The 20,070-nt window shown below is 47.0% G+C and overlaps 1 protein-coding gene across 1 annotated transcript in view; it reads left to right on the top strand.

Annotated features, from left to right (window-relative positions):
* The window catches only part of LOC140203578 (serine/threonine-protein phosphatase 2A 65 kDa regulatory subunit A beta isoform-like), a 44,754-nt gene extending 25,809 nt beyond the window's left edge, over window positions 1–18,945 (top strand). The window contains exons 8-11 of the mRNA XM_072269623.1: window positions 1,235–1,389; window positions 14,477–14,619; window positions 17,325–17,416; window positions 18,908–18,945. Coding sequence (XP_072125724.1) covers window positions 1,235–1,389; window positions 14,477–14,619; window positions 17,325–17,416; window positions 18,908–18,945 — 428 coding nt within the window. The remainder of the gene's footprint in view (window positions 1–1,234; window positions 1,390–14,476; window positions 14,620–17,324; window positions 17,417–18,907) is intronic.
* Window positions 18,946–20,070: the final 1,125 nt, after the last annotated feature.

The raw sequence follows: 20,070 nt of genomic DNA, 5'->3' as shown, positions 1-20,070 counted from the left end.
TGCCCGCACAAGCATCAAGGTCCCTCTCACTGGTGATTACTAAAGAAAAGTATTCATTGCGGATCTCCCCCAAAGTCCACCGACTCCAAACATTTTGCCTCCTTTAGCTCTGGCCGGCCCAGACTCTCACTCTGGCCATCCTCCTGTTCTTCAAGTTTGTTCTTCTGAATCCAACTCGCCAAGTCCTTCTCGTGGCCCCTCCTAGTTCTCCGAAGTCCATTCTTCACTCCCTTACTGGCCACATTGTAACCCTCTGGAGCCCAGGCTGATCTTTGCATCCTATGCTTCTGGACTAGCTGTTGCGCATCTCTTGTCAAGCATGGCTCCTTCACCCTTCTGTTCTTTCCCTGTCTCAGTGGGACAAAACTCTGCAGAGCCTCATCCAAGTGAAGCCTAAAACGACTTCCACATTTCAATTGTGCATTTCTGAGTGCATTCATCCCAGTTTGTACTCCCAGGTTCCTGCCCAATGTCTAATACCATCATAGTTCAAACACCGGCGCCCCCCTCCCCCCCAGTTATTACTGCTGCAAGCAATCTTGTCGTACTCTTGTACACATGGCAACAAGAAACAGACTTGACTTTGACCCCGATACGTTTATTTATTTAATTATTCGAGAATAGCATGGAACAGGCTCAACGAGACGCGCTGCCCAGCAACCGGCTGATTTAACCCTCGCCTCATCACAGGACAGTTTACAATGACCAATCAGACTACTAAGTAATAAATAATGATAATCTATTCGAAGTATTTTTTAAGTATCTACTGGGGCGACACAGTGGCGTCTGGTTAGCGCAACACTTTGCAATTGGGTTCGATTCCCACTGCCACCTGTGAGGAGTTTATACGTTCTCAGCCTGACTGCGTGGGTTTCCTCCGGGTGCTCCTGTTTCCTCCCAGAGACCTACTGGTTGGTAGGTTAACTGGACATTGTAAATTGTCCTATAATTAGGCTAGGGTTAATCGGGGGTGGCTCGCAGGGCAAGAAGGGCATGTTCCACGCTTTTTCTCAATAAATAATCAATATGTAAATAATTATATTAAAATGCTACTTTCCAAGTGCATAATTTCCTCCACTGTGTGTAACTTGGGATGGAACAGGTCTACACTTTGAAGAAGGTGGTACGAGCATTTCATTTCGGAACTTTGTATTTTATCAGCAAGGTACATATTTGAAAATCAAGTAGTAACAGTGATCAGATCATTTCTTGACCTGTGAATGCTGTCTTGCAGTATATGCCATTCGCGAGGCCGCGACCAACAACTTGACCAAGTTGGTGGAGAAGTTTGGCAAAGACTGGGCAGAATCCACCATTGTGCCGAAAGTACTTGCCATGGCCAGTGACCCCAACTACCATCACAGAATGACCACCCTCTTCTGCATTAACGTGAGTATAGCTTTGACAATGTACTTGCCCATGGCCAGTGACCCCAACTACCATCACAGAATGATCACCCTCTTCTGCATTAACGTGAGTATAGCTTTGAAAATCTACTTGCCCATGGCTAGTGACCCCGACTACCATTGCAGAATGACCACTCTGTTCTGCATAACATGAGTATAACTTTGACAATACTTCCATTACACTTCACAAGCTGCTAAAATATTTCATGAATAAAACGTACAGTTAGAACACACACTAAAGAATAAAGAATTTAACAAAAATACTATGGATTTGTTTAAAATGTTCTTTTAATATATTCTTTGTGAATGTTTAGATTCTGCAAAAAATCAATTAACACTTTGCCAAAGCTGCTCCTTCCAATATTGACATCTGCTTGATACGAGCTTCTGTGCTTGCATTATTTGCTGAGGTGTAGTGGTGTTTTGTGTTTAATCTGCAAGGTGTCTGGAGTAAAAATTGAGTTGAGGACGAGACTTTTTATGATTTCTTGGAGCAGAGTTCCTAACCGTTCCTGTGGAAATGGACTGATGGTGTTAGCTGAAGGACAACTGATTTAATGACCTGTTGACCCACCAGATGGCTTACAGCTTTCAAGTTTTATTTCACAAGGGTCTGTTTCTGTGCTGCAGTGGACTATGGCTCTGTCTTTTGCTTAGAGATCTGAGTACCTTGAAATGGACATCATACATTATCTGGCTGAGGGATTTGTAAGTTTTTTGACGCAACTAGTTTCAATTTACAAGTGTACTTAAAGGCCCCCACAGTCATTCCAGTTGCGGAATTAACTTCTTTCCCTGGATTTATTTGATGGGCCTGGGCTTTGCTGGAGTTTGGACAAGGTGAAGGAGAGATTCAGTTGAAATGCCTAGATAAAATGGCTGTTTCTAAAAGTGGGTGAGTCGAGGACTGGAGGGCACAGCCTTTGGAACAGAGGGATATCCCTTTAGAACGGAGATGAAGAATTTCTTTAGCCGAAGCGTGGTGAGTCTACAGAATTCATCGCCACAGGTGGCGATGGGAGGCCAAGTAATTGGGTATATTTAAAGTGGAGCTTGATAGGCTCTGGAGGGTGTCGAGAGGTCTGCACGACCTGGCGTTTTTGTGGTATCCTCAAGGATTTGGCAAGCTGGACTCTCAAGAATGCAGGTGCAGCCGCCATGGCCATTGCTGGGAGTGGACTTCAGGTTGGATGAGAGTGGCCTGAGAGGGGAAAATGAAGTGGTGTTCAGTCGATTTCAGCAACGAGCCAGGTTAAAAAGTTTAAAGAGTTGCAGGGGGAAAGACTAACTTCTCTGTGAGGCTTTACACACCTCAGCAGTGAACCGACTGTCACTGTCAGCACTTGTCTCCGCACTGAATTGACTTGCTGGCTGTGCCCTGCGACCATTGGGACCCTGGCTCAGATAAAATGCTGAACTGGCTCCTTGGTTGTGCAGTGCAACCATTGGGACCCTGGACTGGTTTCACTTCTCTCAGCACAGAACTGATTCCCTTGCTGTGGCCTGCAGCCATCTACTGATCTGAACTGGCTCCCTGCCTGTGGGCCTAATTTCGGCGACCCTGCGGTTCATGTTCTGTGTCTTACTGGTTTACTATTTTTTTATTCTTGTTTGCCCGATTTGTTCTTTTTGGGCACATTGCGTGTCTGACAGTCTTTGCTGTGTAGGATTCTTTCTTTTTCCATGGATTCTCTTGTGTTTCTTTGCTTTATGGCTGCCTGCAAGAAGACGAATCTCCTGCTTGTATATGGAGTTCATACTTTGGTAGCAATGTACTTTGAACTTTAGACCTCTGGATCAGCAGGAACACCTCAGAAAGATATGCCTGCGCGGGCTGGACCAAAACAGGGCTAACAGCCTGCGGGAGTGCTCGCTGGGATTCAAACTCATAGCGATGGGCCACAGGCCACATTTACAGTTGAGGTGGCAGTGCAGTTAAATATCGAAGGGAAACAAAGCGAGCCCAGTAAGGAGAGCAAACCTCAGTCTGATAAGAAATGCAAGATTATATTTATTTTGGTGTAAGCAACGTTACTAGTAAAGCAAATGAGCTCACAGGAGGGTGATATTGTTACTGTCATAGAGAGGATTGAATGGCTGAACGATTCACTCAGTGAATGGTGTGGTGGGCGTGGCACCGTAATATTGATTTATTACTGAAATATCGAGGAGGAGGACATTCTGGGACACACCTTACTAATCCACAAGCCTCTACTGGTGAACTTCCAGTAAGATGGCAGTGTGCTGGGGCGCAGCGGGTTCTACGGGGCCAGCCAAACGTGTTACTATCTTTTGTTTATTTCTTTACAATCTCAAGACCCTGCTGGAAGTTAAGCACTTAAAGAGTGCTGCCCGCCTACCCCATCGGCGTAGAAACTGAAGAAGCTGGACTTGGGGCAGATCGTTCTGCTCCCTGTGTCAGAGAGTCAGCAATGTGGTTGGCGTGCAGACTGGCAGCGAGCAATTGTCTTAGTCTCTTTTCTTGTGATTGCAAAACCCTGTTGAGCATTGTTAATGTGTAATGCTGCAAGTCTGGTCTTCTGATTTATTGCGGACTGCAGGGGCTGGCAGCAGGGGTGACTGACACCCCTGCAGGGTGAGCGGATGTGGCCTCAAGCCATGGGGCCGCCTGTTTGCAGCCACCCAGGAGAGAGGCATCAAGAGCTGGCACTGGAGGTGGTGTAGCGCAGCGTTTAAGTTAACGTTGGTGCTGTCCCTCTCTCCCCAAGTGTTTGCTTGGCAGAAGGCAGGATGTACATGTTCAACTACAGACTGCTGCAACATTCATGGACTCAGGGACTTGGACTATATTTGTTGTGTGACTATATTTTACTCTATATGTGCCACGTGCTGTGTATGACTGTTGGTACTGTGTTTTGTGCCTTGACCCTGAAAGAACACCGTTTCGTTTGGGTGTATTCATGGGTATTCATGAATGACAATTAAACTTGAATTTGATGTAAACAGCCAAGAACAGCAAAACATTGGAATATTACCTGCAAGATGCACACCAACCGGACTTGGAAATATATTGCCATTACTTCTGAAACCCCCTTTTCACTGGGCGTCTCTGGAAATGCAGCCTTTTAGCCCCTCGCAAACAGCCACTGGACTCCGCGGGGAGAAACTTCAGGCTTCGTACATCTGAGGTGTATGTGACTTTGGTCCCGCAAAATCCGTGAGGTTGGGATGTCTCGCCTACCCAAACTCCAGTTTGTGTGAATGCTGTGTGATTTACTGCCCCTGGCAATCGCCTGTCAGCAGAAAATAACAGATTGTACACTGCATACAATTATTCAGGAGTATATTTAAGAATGTTAACTTAAGCAAAGAGGTATTAAAGGAAAGAAAGAGAAAAAAAACAAAAAGGGCCCATTCTACTTAAAAGGTCACGTATACAGTGGAGCTGAAATCTTGAACTTGTCTGTAAATCGTGTGCTGGACCCTCCCTCCATCTGCGTGAAAGCACACAGCACCTTCCGAAGGTCACTGGAAATCCATCTTGAACAAAGAGGCTTTCCCACGGGATTATTGGTCCTTCCTCCTTGAAGCCATTCATCTGCACAAAGCACCCTGCATCGTCCACCATCTTTCCTCCTGTCTTCTCCCAGCTCCGGCCAAACAAAGACCTCTCTGCCCAGTAATCTCTAGCACCTTCTCCCAATTCTACCATCCTGATTGGATGACACCTCATTCCTCAGCTCAGACCCAAACAGGCTGAAAGCAGAACAGATTGCTCTTACAGAACTGCTAAAATGAAATGCCTACAGCATAGCAGTAAAAATCTGAACCAGGGCATTGACACTGACTGGGTCAGAATCCTGGATCACCCACCCTAACTGCATTGTGGGTGCACCCACACCTCAAGGGCTGCAGCCCACCACAAAGGAATTAAATACCACTTCAACCTGTGATGCCCACACATTCCTTGGAGGAATATGCAAAAAGAGCTTCAAGTAACAGAGTACAGGTAGTCCCTAGGAGTGGTCACATGTGACAGCTCTCCCAGTATTCAGCATGAGGTACAGAAGCAAGGAAATCAGAATCAGGTTTAACGTCACCGGCATAATGTTGTGAAATTTGTTGTCTTTGTGGCAGCAGCACAGTGCAACACATGATAACAGAGAAAACTGTGAATTACAGTTAATATATAAAATAATAGTGCGGAAACAGAAATAAAAAGTTGTGAAGTAGAGCATGGGTTCAGTGTCCATTCAGAAATGGCAGAGGGGAAGAGACTGTTCTGGAATCGCTGAGTGTGTGCTTTCAGGCTTCTGTGCCTCCTTCCTGAGGGTAGCAGTGAGAAGAGGGCATGTCCTGGGTGGCGGGGGTCCTCCACCATGGATGCCGCCTTTTTGAGGCATCGCTCCTCAAAGATGTCCTGGATATGAAGCAGAAAGGCAAAACACAGTTGTGCGATTTATCAGGTTATAGCAGTACAGAACCTCAACTTCTCTGATATCAGCACGAACTATTTCAAAGGGAATGGCCCAAAGGAGGGGGGATCCAGGAAAACTTCGTGAGAAACAGAGTGAGAGAAGGACGTGGCTGGAAAACTCGAGCAGGGCAAGAAACCCAGTTATTAGGAGTCTTTAGTGGGGTTGGATATGGATATGTTTCCAAGGCCTGATGAAATATATCCTTGGCTGTTATGGGAAGGAAGGACTGAACTCCCAAGGTCTCTTCGAGAGTTCAGTGAACCCCTCTCTCACTGCTCCCCCTCCGTGATCTCTGCTTCCTTTCGACGGGAGTCAGTGAAACCTTCTCTCACTCTGTGATATCTGCTCAGCTCTTTACTTCATCCCTCCCCCCTCCTGGTTTCACCTATCACCTTGTATTTCTTTCTCCACTCACCTTCCACTCCCCCCCCCTCAACTTTTAAATCTACTCATCTTTTTTCTCCACTCCTGCCGAAGGGTCTCGGCTGGAAATGTCGACTGTACTCTTTTCCATCGATGCTGCCTGGCCTGCAGAGTTCCTCCAGCATTTTGTGTGTGTTCCAAGGATCCTGGTAGTTTAAAATCCTAAATTGTCACAGAACAGGTGCCAGGTAACTGGATCGCAACAGTACGGTGCCTTTCTTCAACAAAGGCAGCAACTGGTAACTACAGAGCTGTGAATCTAACATCAGTGGTAGAAAGGGTGTTGTAAAAAGTCCCGAGGGACGGGACTCAGCTGCACTTGGGCAGAGCTTCATCAGAAATGGTCAGCGTGCAAGTGGTGATTCTGTCGGCCAGTTTGAGTTTCTTGGAGTTACGGGTGTACTAGTGCAGCTGGTGTTGTCTACAGGGACTTCGGTAAATCCTTTGACAAGATCCCCAAACGCGTAAGGGACCGAGGGATCTGACGCAACTTCACAAATTGGGTTCAAAGTTGATATGCTGATCGGCTTTTGTGATTACCCCGTGGCGTACCACAGGAATCTGTACTGGAACTCTCCTGTAAATGATTTGGATGTGGCTAGAAGTTTAGCAGATGACATAAAAATGTGAGCTTTGTCTTGCGGTGTTAGTGCTAATGACGGTGCATTGGTTAGTTGGCAAACTAGGCAGAGCAATTGTACCTAGAACATAGAACGTTAAAGCACTGTGTTAAAGTGCTGTGCTGATCTTTTAACCTACTCTGAGATCAATCTAACCGTTCCCTCCTACATAGCCCTCCATTTTTCTATCATCTGTGTGCCTATCAAAGAGTTTGTCAAATGCCCCTAATGCATCTGCCTCTACCATCACGCCTGGCGGGGCATTCCACACTCCCACCTACTCTGTGTGTGTGAAACAAAAATCTTCCCTGTGTACCTTCCTCCAATCATTTCAAAATTATGCCTCTGGTATTGGCCATTTCTGCCTTGGGAAAAAGTCTCTGGCTGTCCACTCTATCCACACCTCTCATCCTCCTTCACTCCAAAGAGAAAAAGCCCCAACTCACTCAACCTTTCCTCATAAGACACGCTCTCTAATGCAGGCAGCAGCCTGGCAAGTCTCCTCTGTGTCCCCTCCAGATCTTCTCCATGCTTCCTATGACAAGGCTACCGAAGCTGGACGCCAGTGTGGTCTGACCAGAGTTTTATAGAGCTGCAACATTACCTCGCACTCTTGAACTCTATCCCCCAATTTACTTGACCCTCCCCCTGCCCCCGCATCATCGGGGGAGTCTAAAGCCCCGAGGTTAAAAGTGAGAGAGAAAGATGTTAACAAGGGATGTAAAGAGCAAGATTTTCACGAGTGGGCATGTGAGTGGGGCTGAAAGAGAAATCTCTAGAGGTGGGTACAGTTAAGTTGATAGGAAAGGCCGAGGCCCATTCTCCCACCCTTCACCCCATGCGCACTCCCTCACACACTCTCGCTCTTTCGCCTCACTCACACTCGCACACTCTCGCTCTTTCGCCTCACTCACACTCACACTCTCTCTCTCCTGTCTAGTTTCATCTAGTGTTCACCCCTCTCCCCGAACCTGTTACCACCTCCGTTATTTATCAGAGTCCAACCCTTGTAGCTCTTTCTGTTCCTGCTGTCAGTCCGCACCTTCACACTGTCCCTACCTTGTCCCATCTCCCTCGTGATGTTATTTCCTCGTTCCCCCCGTCGTCCTCTGCCTGTCACTGTCTCTGCTCCTCCTTCGCTCCTCTCCTGCCATCAGTGTACCAGTCACCTCAGACTCCTTTCTCCCCACCATTCCACTGTCCCCCCCCCCAACCCCAGTCCCTGATGCAGGGTTTTGATCCAGTCCGCTTTCCTCTCACAGATCTGCATTGAGTTTGTTTGTCGCTCTAGATTCCAGCTTCAGCAATCACTTGTAATGCTCTCCCTGATTAGTGTAACACTCAAACCCTTCGCCCTGTCCCTAGGGCATCTGTAACCCAGGACGTTGTGCTCCCATCCCTCAACCATGTTCCTATACTTACAGGAATAATATAATCCCTGTACTGACTACTGGCCAGCTCACCGGAGTTCTCTGTTGAAACCATCTTGGGGTCCGTGTCCATAGGACACTCAAAGCTGTTGCGCAGGTTGACAGTGTTGTTAAGAAGGCGCATGGTGTGTTGGCATTCATCAACCGTGCGAGTGAGTTCTAGAGCTGTGAGGTAATGTGTGGTAAACCATATATATATGTTGTAACTGGGTTACCTGTCTGGACTCGTCCCTCTGCTGACTGCTCCTGTGGCTCCTCCCACAGACCCCAAAATAAAGGCGATTGTGTCACTGCTCCTCCTCTCAGTCCAAGAGCAGACACTGAGCATGATGGAGATCACATTTTACTGCTAATAAAAGCCTCTCAATATTTACTCTACTTCCAGTCCTTTGGAGTTATTGATAGTGCATCAAAATGTTACAGCGGGGAGAAAGGAGTCTGAGGTGACTGGTACACTGATGGCAGGAGAGGAGCGAAGGAGGAGCAGAGACAGTGGCAGGCAGAGGATGACGGGGGGAGGGGGTGTTAATCACGACCAGAATATAGGTGATAAGTGGCTAATACACTCAATTTCATTTCTAAAAGGGTTTATCTAACGAATTTTAATATTAAACGCACAGCACATATTTTCTTCGCGTGAATATAGTGATAAGTCAATTATCGGGGAGGACAGGGGAACTTGAAGTAAGTGTTGAACGAACTTCCAGTAGAAGTGGTAGAGGCAGGTTCGATATTATCATTTAAAGAAAAACTGGATAGGTATATGGACAGGAAAGGAATGGAGGGTTATGGGCTGAGTGCAGGTCGGTGGTACTAGGTGAGGGTAGAGTTCAGCACGGACTAGAAGAGCCGAGATAGCCTGTTTCTGTGCTGTAATTGTTATATGGTTCTACAAGTCACTTATAAATCAATAGCATCATAACATTTTAAGTAACGTTTGGATGTTAAACACACAGCACGTATTTTCCCCGTATGAACAAATAAAATCATTGCCACACACCAATATTGCTGAATCAGTGGGAGCCCTGGGCTTGTTTCCCTGCAACAAGACGGTCCTATCACAGGCTGATGGGAGACAGCGATACTCAAAGGGGGTTCCTTATGTCCAGTCTATTCAGCAATTTAGTTTTTGTTGCATTCATTGCAGAGATATGTTGGAAATGGAGGCACGGATTTCAGTGCTTTCATGGCTATCTCAGGATATTTAGCCTTGACTTTGATCCAGAATGCTGGCAGAGATGTTATGTCAAACATACTTTTCAGCCCGCCGTCATTTGCAAGCTCAAGCTGATCTTCTTCCTGCGCTGACATGGACGACGTGCGGGTACTGACCTCGCGTGTGTTCAAGCTGAACAGGGCGTGACAGGGAATGAGGAAAGGTGCAGCAACTCCTATCGCCAAAACATGTCGTTTCCTCGCGGCATGGGACTAGTCCGCAGCCCGGTGGTTGGGGACTGCTGCGCTAGGGAAATTCTAAGCAGTTTCTAGAGTAGGTTACCTGGTCGGCACAACATTGTGGGCCGAAGGGCTTGTAATGTGCTGTGAATTTCTGTGTTCGGAAACATGTGGTTAAACCTCCCAGCCCTCTCGTGCTTTCCCACTTATTTCTGCCTGCTCTGCTTACCGGACCTGCCTGTTCAGTGAGTTTGACATAGAATTCTGAGTTAACACCTGCTACACTAGTATTCTGTGTCGCACCCCTGCTGCCTCACCAGCTTAAACCCTCCCAAAGTGCTCGAGCAAAGATATGGATAAAAGGGACGCACAGAGGCGGTTTCCAATAGTGCAAGAGTCTGGGACCAGAGGGCACAGCCTCAGAATAGAAGGACATCCCTTTAGAGCAGAGTGAGGAGGAATTTCTTTAGCCACAGAGTACTGAATCGGTGGAATTCATTGCCACAGACGGCTTTGGAGGCCAAGTCATTGAGTATATTTAAAGTGGAGGTTGATAGATTCTTGACTTGTTAAGGGTGTGAAAGGATATGGGAGGAGGTAGAAGAATGGGGTTGAGAGGAAAAATAAATCAGCCATGATGGAATGGCAGAGGGGACTCATGGAAACAAAGAAAACCTACAGCACAATATAGGCCCTTCGGCCCACAAAGCTGTGCCGAGCATGTCCTTACCTGAGAACTGGCTCGGCTAACCAATACCCTCTATTTTTCTAAGCTCCATGTACCTATCCAAAAGTCTTTTAAAAGACTCTATCATATCTGGCTCCACCACCGATGCCGGTAGCCCATTCCACACACTCACCATTCTCTGAGTAAAAAACTTACCCCTGACATTTCCTCTGTACCTACTCCCCAGCACCTTAAACCTGTGTCCTCTTGTGGCAACCATTTCAGACCTGGGAAAAAGGCTCTGACTATCCACATGATCAATGACTCTCATCATCTTACACACCTGTATCAGGTAACCTCTCATCTTCCATCGTTCCAAGGAGAAAAGGCCGAGTTCACTCAACCCATTCTCATAAGTCATGCTCCCCAATCCAGGCAACATCCTTGTAAATCTCCTCTGCACCCTTTCTATGGCTTCCACATTCTTCTTGTAGTGAGGCGACCACAGTACTACAAGTGGGGTCTGACCAGGGTCCTATATAGCTGCAACATTACCTCTCGGCTTCTAAATTCAGTTCCATGATTGATGAAGGCCAATACACCGTATGCCTTCTGAACCACAGAGTCAACCTGCGCAGCAACTTTGAGCGTCCTATGGACTCGGACCCCAAGATCCCTCTGATCCTCCACACTGCCAAGAGTCTTACCATTAATACTATATTCTGCCATCATATTTGACCTACCAAAATGAACCACTTCAGACTTATCTGGGTTGAACTCCATCTGCCACTTCTCAGTCCAGTTTTGCATCCTATCAATGTCCCGCTCTAACCTCTGACAGCCCTCTACACTACCCACAACACCTCCAACCTTTGTGTCTCAGCAAACTTACTAAGCCATCCCTCCACTTCCACTTCCACATCCAGGTCATTTATACAAATCACGAAGAGTAAGGGTCCCAGAACAGATAACTGAGGCCGACCTCCATGCAGAATATGACCTGCCTACAACCACTCTTTGCCTTCTGTGGGCAACCCAGTTCTGGATCCACAAAGCAATGTCCCCTTGGATCCCATGCCTTCTTACTTTCTGAATAAGCCTTGCATGGGGTACCTTATCAAATGCCTTGCTGAAATCCATATACACTACGTCTACTGCTCTTCCTTCATCATTGTGTTTAGTCACATGCTCAAAAAATTAAATCAGGCTCGTAAGGCTTGACCTGCCCTTGACAAAGCCATACTGACTATTCCTAATCATGTTATACCTCTGCAAATGTTCATAAATCCTGCCTCTCAGGATCTTCTCCATCAACTTACTGAGGTAGGACTCACTGGTCTATAACTTCCAGGGCTATCTTTACTCCCTTTCTTGAATAAAGGAACAATATCGGCAACCCTCCAATCCTCTAGGACTTCTCCCGTCCCCGTTGATGATGCAAAGATCATCGCCAGAGGCTCAGCAATCTCCCTCGCCTCCCACGGTAGCCTGGGGTACATCTCATCCGGTCCTGGCGACTTATCCAACTTGATGCTTTCCCAAAGCTCCAGCACATCCTCTTTCTTAATATCTACATGTTCAAGCTTTTCAATCTGCTGCAAGTCATCACAACAATCACTAAGATCCTTTTCCATAGTGAATACGGAAGTAAAATATTCATTTAGTACCTCTGCTATTTCCTCCGGTTCCATACATACTTTCCCACTGTCACACTTGATAGGTCCTGTTCTTTCACATCTTATCCTCTTGCTCTTCACATACTTGTAGAATGCCTTGGGGTTTTCCTTAACCCTGCCTGCCAAGGCCTTCTCATGGCCTCTTCTGGTCTCCTAATTTCCTTCTTAAGCTCCTTCCTATTAGCCTTATAACCTTCTAGATCCTTAACATTGCCTAGTTCTCTGAACCTTTTGTAAGCTTTTCTTTACTTCTTGACTAGATTTATTACAGCCTTTGTACACCACGGTTCCTGTACCCTACCATAACGTCCCTGTCTCATCGGAATGTACCCATGCAGAGCTCCACACAAACATCCCCTGAACATTTGCCACATTTCGTCCATACTATTCCCTAAGAGCATCTGTTTCCAGTTTCCTGCCTGATAGCCTCATATTTCCCCTTGCTCCAATTAAACGTTTCCCTAACTTGTCTGCTCCTATCCCTCTCCAATGCTATGGTAAAGGAGATAGAATTATGATCACTATCTCCAAAATGCTCTCCCACTGAGAGACCTGACACCTGACCAGGTTCATTTCCCAACACCAGATCAAGTACAGCCTCTTCTCTTGTAGGCTTATCTACATATTGTGTCAAGAAACCTTCCTGAACACACCTAACAAATTCCACCCCATCTTAAACCCCTTGCTCTTAGGATACGCCAATCGATATTTGGGAAATTAAAGCCTCCCATCATGACAACTCTGCTATTATTACACCTTTCCAGAATCTGTTTCCCTATCTGCTCCTCGATATCCCTGTTACTATTGGGCGGCCTATGAAAAACACCCAGTAAAGTTATTGACCCCTTTCTGTTCCTAACCTCCACCCAGAGAGACCCCGTAGACAATCCCTCCATGGCGTCCACCTTTCCTGCAGCTGTGACACTATCTCTGATCAACAGTGCCACGCCCCCAACTCTTTTGCCTCCCTCCCTGTCCTTTTTGAAACTTTTAAAACCCAGCAATTGAAGTAACCATTCCTGTCCCTGAGCCATCCAAGTCTCTAATGGCCACCACATCATATCTCCAAGCACTGATCCACGCTCTAAGCTCATCCGCTTTGTTCACAACACTCCTTGTGTTAAAATAGACGCATCTCAAACCTTCGGTCTGAGATCATCCTTTCTCTATCACCTGCCTATCCTCCCTCTCGCACTGTCTACAAGCTTTCTCTATTTGTGAGCCAACCCCCTCTTCCCTAGTCTCTTCAGTTCGGTTGCCACCCGCCAACCATTCTAGTTTAAACTCTCAGTAGCCTTAGCAAACCTCCCTGCCAGGATATTGGTCCCCCTCAGATTGAAGTGCAACCCGTCCTTTTTGTACAGGGCACACCTGGCCCAAGAGAGGTCCCAATGATCCAGAAATCTGAATCCCTGCCCCCTGCTCCAATCCCTCAGCCACGCATTTATCCTCCACCTCATTAACCACTGACATCTCCTCTGTACCCACTCCCAAGCACCTTAAAACTATGCCCTCTCGTTCTAGCCATTTCAGCCCTGGGAAAAAGCCTCTGACTATCCACACAATCAATGCCTCTCATTATCTTGTTCACCTCTATCAGGTCACCTCTCATCCTCCGTCGCTGCAAAGAGAAAAGGCCGAGTTCACTCAACATATTCTCATAAAGCATGCTCCCCAATCCAGGCAACATCCTTGTAAATCTCCTCTGCACCCTTTCTATGGCTTCCACGTCATTCCTGTAGTGAGGCGACCAGAACTGAGCACAGTACTCCAGGTGGGGTCTGACCAGGGTCCTATATAGCTGTAACATTACCTCTCGGCTCTTAAACTCAATCCCACGATTGATGAAGGCCAATGCACCGTATGCCTCCTTAACCACAGAGTCAACCTGCGTAGCAGCTTTGAGTGTCCTATGGACTCAGACCCCAAGATTCCTCTGATCCTCCACAGTGCCAAGAGTCTGACCACTAATGCTATATTCTGCCATCATATTTGACTCGATAGCCGAATTCCACTCTTGCGTCTTATAATCCTGGTTCTCTCTTGGCTCGGGTCACCTTGCCATGGAAGAGATCCCAGTGATGCTGTCTGCTCTGCACCCACACTTTGTACATTTCAGCCGTCCTGCCTTCCTGTTTCTAAACTCGCTCGTACATGGCAGAAGGGGTAGTCCAGCGATTACAATATACCAGCACTTCTTCTTTACAACTTGTCTATTGATCTGTAAATCTCCGTTGCAGGACCTCATCTCTCTCCTTGCGGATGATCATTGGTGCCAGTGTGGACTATGCCTTTTTATCATGGGGCAAAATACATTCTGAGCGTCGCACAAATCAGATCGATGATCTTTTCTTCAGTCTTGCTTCGTGAAGAACGTTTGCTGTGAATGAACGTTTGCATTTTCTGCTGGTTGGTTTTAGGTGTTGTCTGAAGCCTGTGGCCAAGAAATCACAGCAAAGCACATGCTGCCGACGGTTCTCCAGATGGCAGGCGATCAGGTGGCAAACATTCGCTTCAACGTGGCTAAATCATTGCAGAAAATAGGACCGGTTTTAGATGCCGGGTAAGTATTTGAGTTGGGGCTTATAACCCGGCCTGTGGAGAATGTTTCACCTCCAGTTTGGAATGGAAATTGAGACGCCACTGTGGTGGCGTTTAGTGATGGAGTCGCACCGTCTTTTGTACCCACAGGTCCAATCCGGCCAAGACCACCGTCTCTGCCGGTCCCATCGTCCCAGGTTCTCAACCTGGGGTTCATGGACCCCTAGCGTAATGATCCATGGCACCAAAATAGTTGTGCACCCTTGCTCTAAACCTTTCCTGCCCGCGTACCTGTGCTTATTGAAGTTGTTAATGTGCCTGCCTCAACCAGTTCCTCTGGCAGCTCATTCCATGTACTGCGTGGGGGAGGGGCATAAACTTAACCCTCGAGCCTCCCCCTCCCCTGTGGTGTTTGCCTCACTTTCCTGCTTGACCTTGATCCTTTGGTACCCTTAAACGATCTTCTTCTCTATCCAGAGGTTAAGGCCATAAGACACAGTTGCAGAAACAGGCCGTTCGGCCCATCGATACTGCACGGCCATTCTATCATGGCTGATTTATTATTCCCCTCAACCCCACTCGCCTGCCTTCTCCCCATTTTTTTTAAAGAAAGGACATCCTCACCAAGAACATTTAGTAGCCCGTTGCTACCCTCCAAATTACCTGTTTAAGGTCTCTCCACTGCCTTTGTATTCCAAGGACCTCATTTTACTACAGCTTTCCCAAGCAATGCGCAATATTCCTTTTTGTAAGGTTGTAAGACTGACCTTGCACACTTGGTCTCTCATCACCCACGCTACCTGAGGAACTCCAATCAACTGGCCTTTTAAAAGGGTCCCCCGTGTCGGAGGTGTTGTTTGCCCCTCGAGCAGCTGCTTCCCAGTTTACCTTCTCCTGTTCCTGCCTAACACCGTTGCAATTAGCCCTTCTGCACCTCAGCACCTTCACCCAAGGATCAGTTTTAATCTGTAACCATCTTAAAACTGAGGGAATTACAATTATGGCTGAAAATTTGATCATCTGCCCGGCTCATTTCCTCGTAAGCTGTGTTACGTCGCCATGCCATTTGCCTGTCTAACAGTGTCTTAAATACTTCAATGCTCACACAAAACGCTGGAGGAACTCAGCAGGTCAGGCAGCGTCCATGGAAATGAATAACCAGTCGACGTTTCAGACCGTGACCCTTCTTTGGATCGTAAACACTTGTTTCATACCTGCATCCAGTTCCACCAGACCTGTCGGTGTGTTCCAGGTACTCAAATCCTCAGCACATTTTTGAGCTGTTCTCTTCTGGCTCTTACATCTCAACTGTGAGCCGTCTGTCTTTGCCTCAGAATTTTGTAAACTTCTATCAGCTCGTCCCTCCCTCAGACCCCATCACTCTGGAGAAAGCAACCTCTCCGGTAACATCTGCAGTACCAGCCAGCATGTCTTCTGTACCTTTTTCAGACCCTTTAAACGGGAGACCAGAGCTGAATTCAGTATTTCAAATGTGACCGAACCAGAGGTTTCTCACAGGCAACGTCCTGTAAACACCTTCTGTACCTTCTCTAAAGTCTCTACCCCTTTAAAGGGAAGGCCAGAGCTGAATTCAGTACTCCAAATGTGACGTAAGCAGAGGTTTATCACAGGGAATGTCCTGTAAACATCTTCTGTACCTTCTCCAAAGTCTCCACACCCTTTAAAGGGCTGACCAGAGCTGAATTCAGTACTCCAAACGTGACCTAACCAGACGTTTATCAAGTGACTGTCCAGGTTTTGTTCCTGCCTGCACCACCACCACCACCTCCTTTGGCAGCTCAGCTACCAACTCCTGCATGAAAAGGTTACTCCTCCAATCTTCTTTAATACATTTTCCCTCTCTCCTTCAACCACTGATGGATAAATCCTGGTTAGAAGTGAAAATCGCACAGTGAGATTTCAGTTAACGCCACCACCATCATCATCATCATCATCATGTGACGTGGGCGATCGTGGTCTCTCCATGGCCACGGTTGTTCTTGGCAAATTATCCTGCAGAACTGGTTTGTGCCATTGACGCCTTCTGGGCCGTGTGTGTCTTTACAAGACGAGGTGACCCCCCCACCCCCCAGCCATTATCAGTGCTCTTCAGAGATTGTCTGCCCGGCGTCAGTGGTCGTACAACCGGGAGTTGCGATCTGCACCGGCTGCACACATGACTGTCCACCATCTGCTCCCACGGCATCGCGTGACCCTGATCAGGTGGGGGGTCTTAAGCAGGTGTTGCACCTTGCCCAAGGGTGACCTGCAGGCCTGCGGAGGGAAGGAGCACCCTACACCTCCTTTGGTAGCGACGTATCTCCACCCCGCCAACCTGTCCGGTGAACGATTTTTGTGAAATTGTGCGTTTGTGATTTGATTGGAATTTGTGTGGAAAGCAATAACAGATGGATTGCATTAAAAGGAAGTTTATGCATTCAGTGCCCCCTCTCTTCAACGGCATAAAAATGCAGCATCCAAATTATTCTCCTTTTGCATCCACTAACCCAAATGAGCTCAGCTGCAGTTTCTGACCGTAGTCTGCTAGTTGAGCTCTAACCCGTATCTGGCCAGTAAACGATCAGTTGTGGTAGTGGGAGCCTGCGTGAGAGGCAGAAAGAGGAGATTTTAATCTGGGTAATATCCAGTACCGCTTTGGATTTAAGTGAATGTGCTGCTGTCTTGTTTTGAAGGTCACAGGTACTAAAACTTGCTTTTAAATCACAGCACTTTACAGAACAAGTTCAAACCAATACTGGAGAAATTGGGTCAGGACCAAGATATGGATGTAAAGTACTTTGCGCAGGAAGCCATGACTGGTAAGTTGTGGCTTTGGACCCAGCTCGGTACGAGCATAAGCATTCTCCCTTGAGCAGTTGTGGCCTGCATTGTCCTAGAGTCTGTCACTGGGTCTCTGAAGATGAGCACAAGACAAGATGGGTGTCTGCTGGGATCCTGCTGTGGGGGCACTGATGGTAGAAAAGGCTCTTTAAGCTAAAGATGTGTGCTTTGTAATCTGCACGTGTAACGAGTGAGGGTCGGGGAAAAACATGCAGTCCTCAGCACGTTCATTAAAGGGGATAAAACACAAATTATGGATTCAAAACTCTGAACCAGCAAGAGGGTTATTCGAGCTGCTGGAACAATGCTGTGATATTTGGAACTGTTTCCAGTTAAAGGGATTTACTAATTGTTCAGAATTATAAACCTTCTTATAGAGCCAAGCATGAAGTTCTCAGTTCTGTCTCTTACTTGCCTCCCTGTTTCTGTAAGCTGAATATTTTAAGAACCAATCCAGAGTTTTGAGTACAATCCTCAGTAAAGAGTTCTGTGTTTATATTAGGTGATTTTTAGGGTTTAAGAACGGGTGTTAAAATCTAGTGCCAGACATCCCACCCTGCAAAATCTCATTTCAGGGAGGTAGCACCATCAATTTGCAGGAGACTTTCAGGAGAGGTGGGATGTCTGCAATAGAGTAGCCATTAGCAGCTAGCCAGCTAGTTTAAATAATGTTAGTTATGTTAATGAATGAATGACACCTGTTAAACTCACCTCAACACGTCTTTTACAGTCTTAACCCACCATGGGCAAGAGAAACGTCATTGTTGCAATCAGTGCAGCGAGCAACACTGTCATTATTTTGACCCCTGTTAGGCAGGAGTACACTTTAGTGTAGTCTGGGGTGATGTATGTTTTCTATTTTTTTTTTGGAACACTCTGCATGGCGGGCTCTCGCTCACACTCTCTCTCTCTCTCTCTCATGGTCGCTCGCGCGCTCTCAAGCACTCTCGCTTGCTTTCTCGCTCGCTCTCTCACTCGTGTGCTCTCGCTTGCTCTCTCTTGCGCTCACGCTCTCTTGCTTTCTCTCGCTCACTCTCAAAAAAATTGATTTCCATGATATTGTATATAATTTGCGGGCATCAGGGAGCCGCTATTCATATCCGGGAGCCTCCCGGAACTTCCGGGAGAGGTGGCATGTCTGTAGTGCTACCATTCAATAGGTCTTATAGTGACTGAGGCCTCCGTCGGTCGGAGTCGACCATGGATGTTGTGTCCTAGCTGTCCAGATACACAAGACTGGGCAGTACGATATGGAGAGCAAGCTGTTGCCCCATGTAGCAAGCTCCCCGTCTGCACGCACCCAAAGGAATGGCAGATTGAGTTTGGTACCAGGAGCACCACAGGAGTTGTCAGTCAGCGTAGGACTGCCTTAGGGACTCCAGCTCCGGGTTTACTCCCGAAGCCTTCCCTGTGAGTGGGTACAGCCGCAAGGCAGCAGAGGTTTGAGATCCGAATTTTCCTTCTCCTAGATGAGCTGACGAGTCCCATCTGCCCGAATAGGTCTTGAAGCAACAGGAATTAAGAGTTGGCAATTGTATGAATTCACTTGCAATATCTTAGAAATGACATACTCCATCGCTAGAATTCCCACAAGTTGTCGTCATAGCTTACAGATAGATGCGTGTTCTGATTATCTTCAGAAACGTTCCCATTTTGTCTCCTTTTAATATCTAATCAGCATGTTTTCCTTCTTATCTAGTGCTTGCCTTATCGTAGAAAGGAGTGAAGAAACGGCTGTCCAGATTTGCAACGAGATCTGCCGCTGACATCTTTGAAAACCTTCTTCACTCTCTCTTTGTACCGTATAGGAAAAAGGAAAGTTACGTCACATCCGGAGTTTCTCCAGTTAGCGGACGATTTCCCTCCACGCCTCTCTGACGTAGTGGGGAACCACGTACGAGGCAAGTTACAGCAGTGGTTTGCCATTGCCTTCTGCCGGGTGAGTTTCCAAAGAGATCACCAGCTCGTAACCCAGCATGGATGGAAAGCGTGCAGGGGAGCCGGCTGGATTCAAACTCGGGGTGACGCCACTACAGCATCAGCCGGGTCAGCCTACTGTATGATATGGGGACTACTTTATGTTGTAGTAACACATTGTTGCATGCGCTATTAGGCGCACATTGATACGTATGTGTGTGTTCTGCATCGTTTTCTACTGGTAAAGAACCATGAAACTTCGCTCCTGTCTCCAGCAATTTTATTAATAGCATTGTTGTGTAGCCAGGCCACACACACAACACTCTTTAAAGAATTACCCCTGGAAATGTAAACGTCTCGTACGTAGTGTCACCGGATTTTAGCTGCCTTGTAGATTCTAGTTCTGCAGTCTTTCTGCTGTCTCAATTTAGCTTGAGATATCAAGCTGTCTACTCCCCCTATTTATTTTCATTGACTGTAGTGTACCCAGTGGCATTGTGTATCTGATGGGTTTAACTGTTAACAAGGATGTGAGGTTATTAGCTTTGCTGCTCTGTCGACAGTCACTTGTATCCAGTATGCCTCCTCCTCCTTTCCCAAAACACCTTCGCTTGTATTCCCAGCATCCAGTGGCAAATGCTCGAATTAAAACTGAAGATGTTGTCCAATCTGAAACAGTTCTCGGATGGGGTGGCAGAGGAGGGGCCCAGTGAGG

The sequence above is a fragment of the Mobula birostris genome, chromosome 10 (assembly GCF_030028105.1).
Source record: "Mobula birostris isolate sMobBir1 chromosome 10, sMobBir1.hap1, whole genome shotgun sequence".
In the NCBI taxonomy this organism is placed as follows: Eukaryota; Metazoa; Chordata; class Chondrichthyes; order Myliobatiformes; family Myliobatidae; genus Mobula; species Mobula birostris.
Note: the sequence above shows the minus strand (reverse complement) of the source record. Positions and strands in the feature narration are given on the sequence as shown.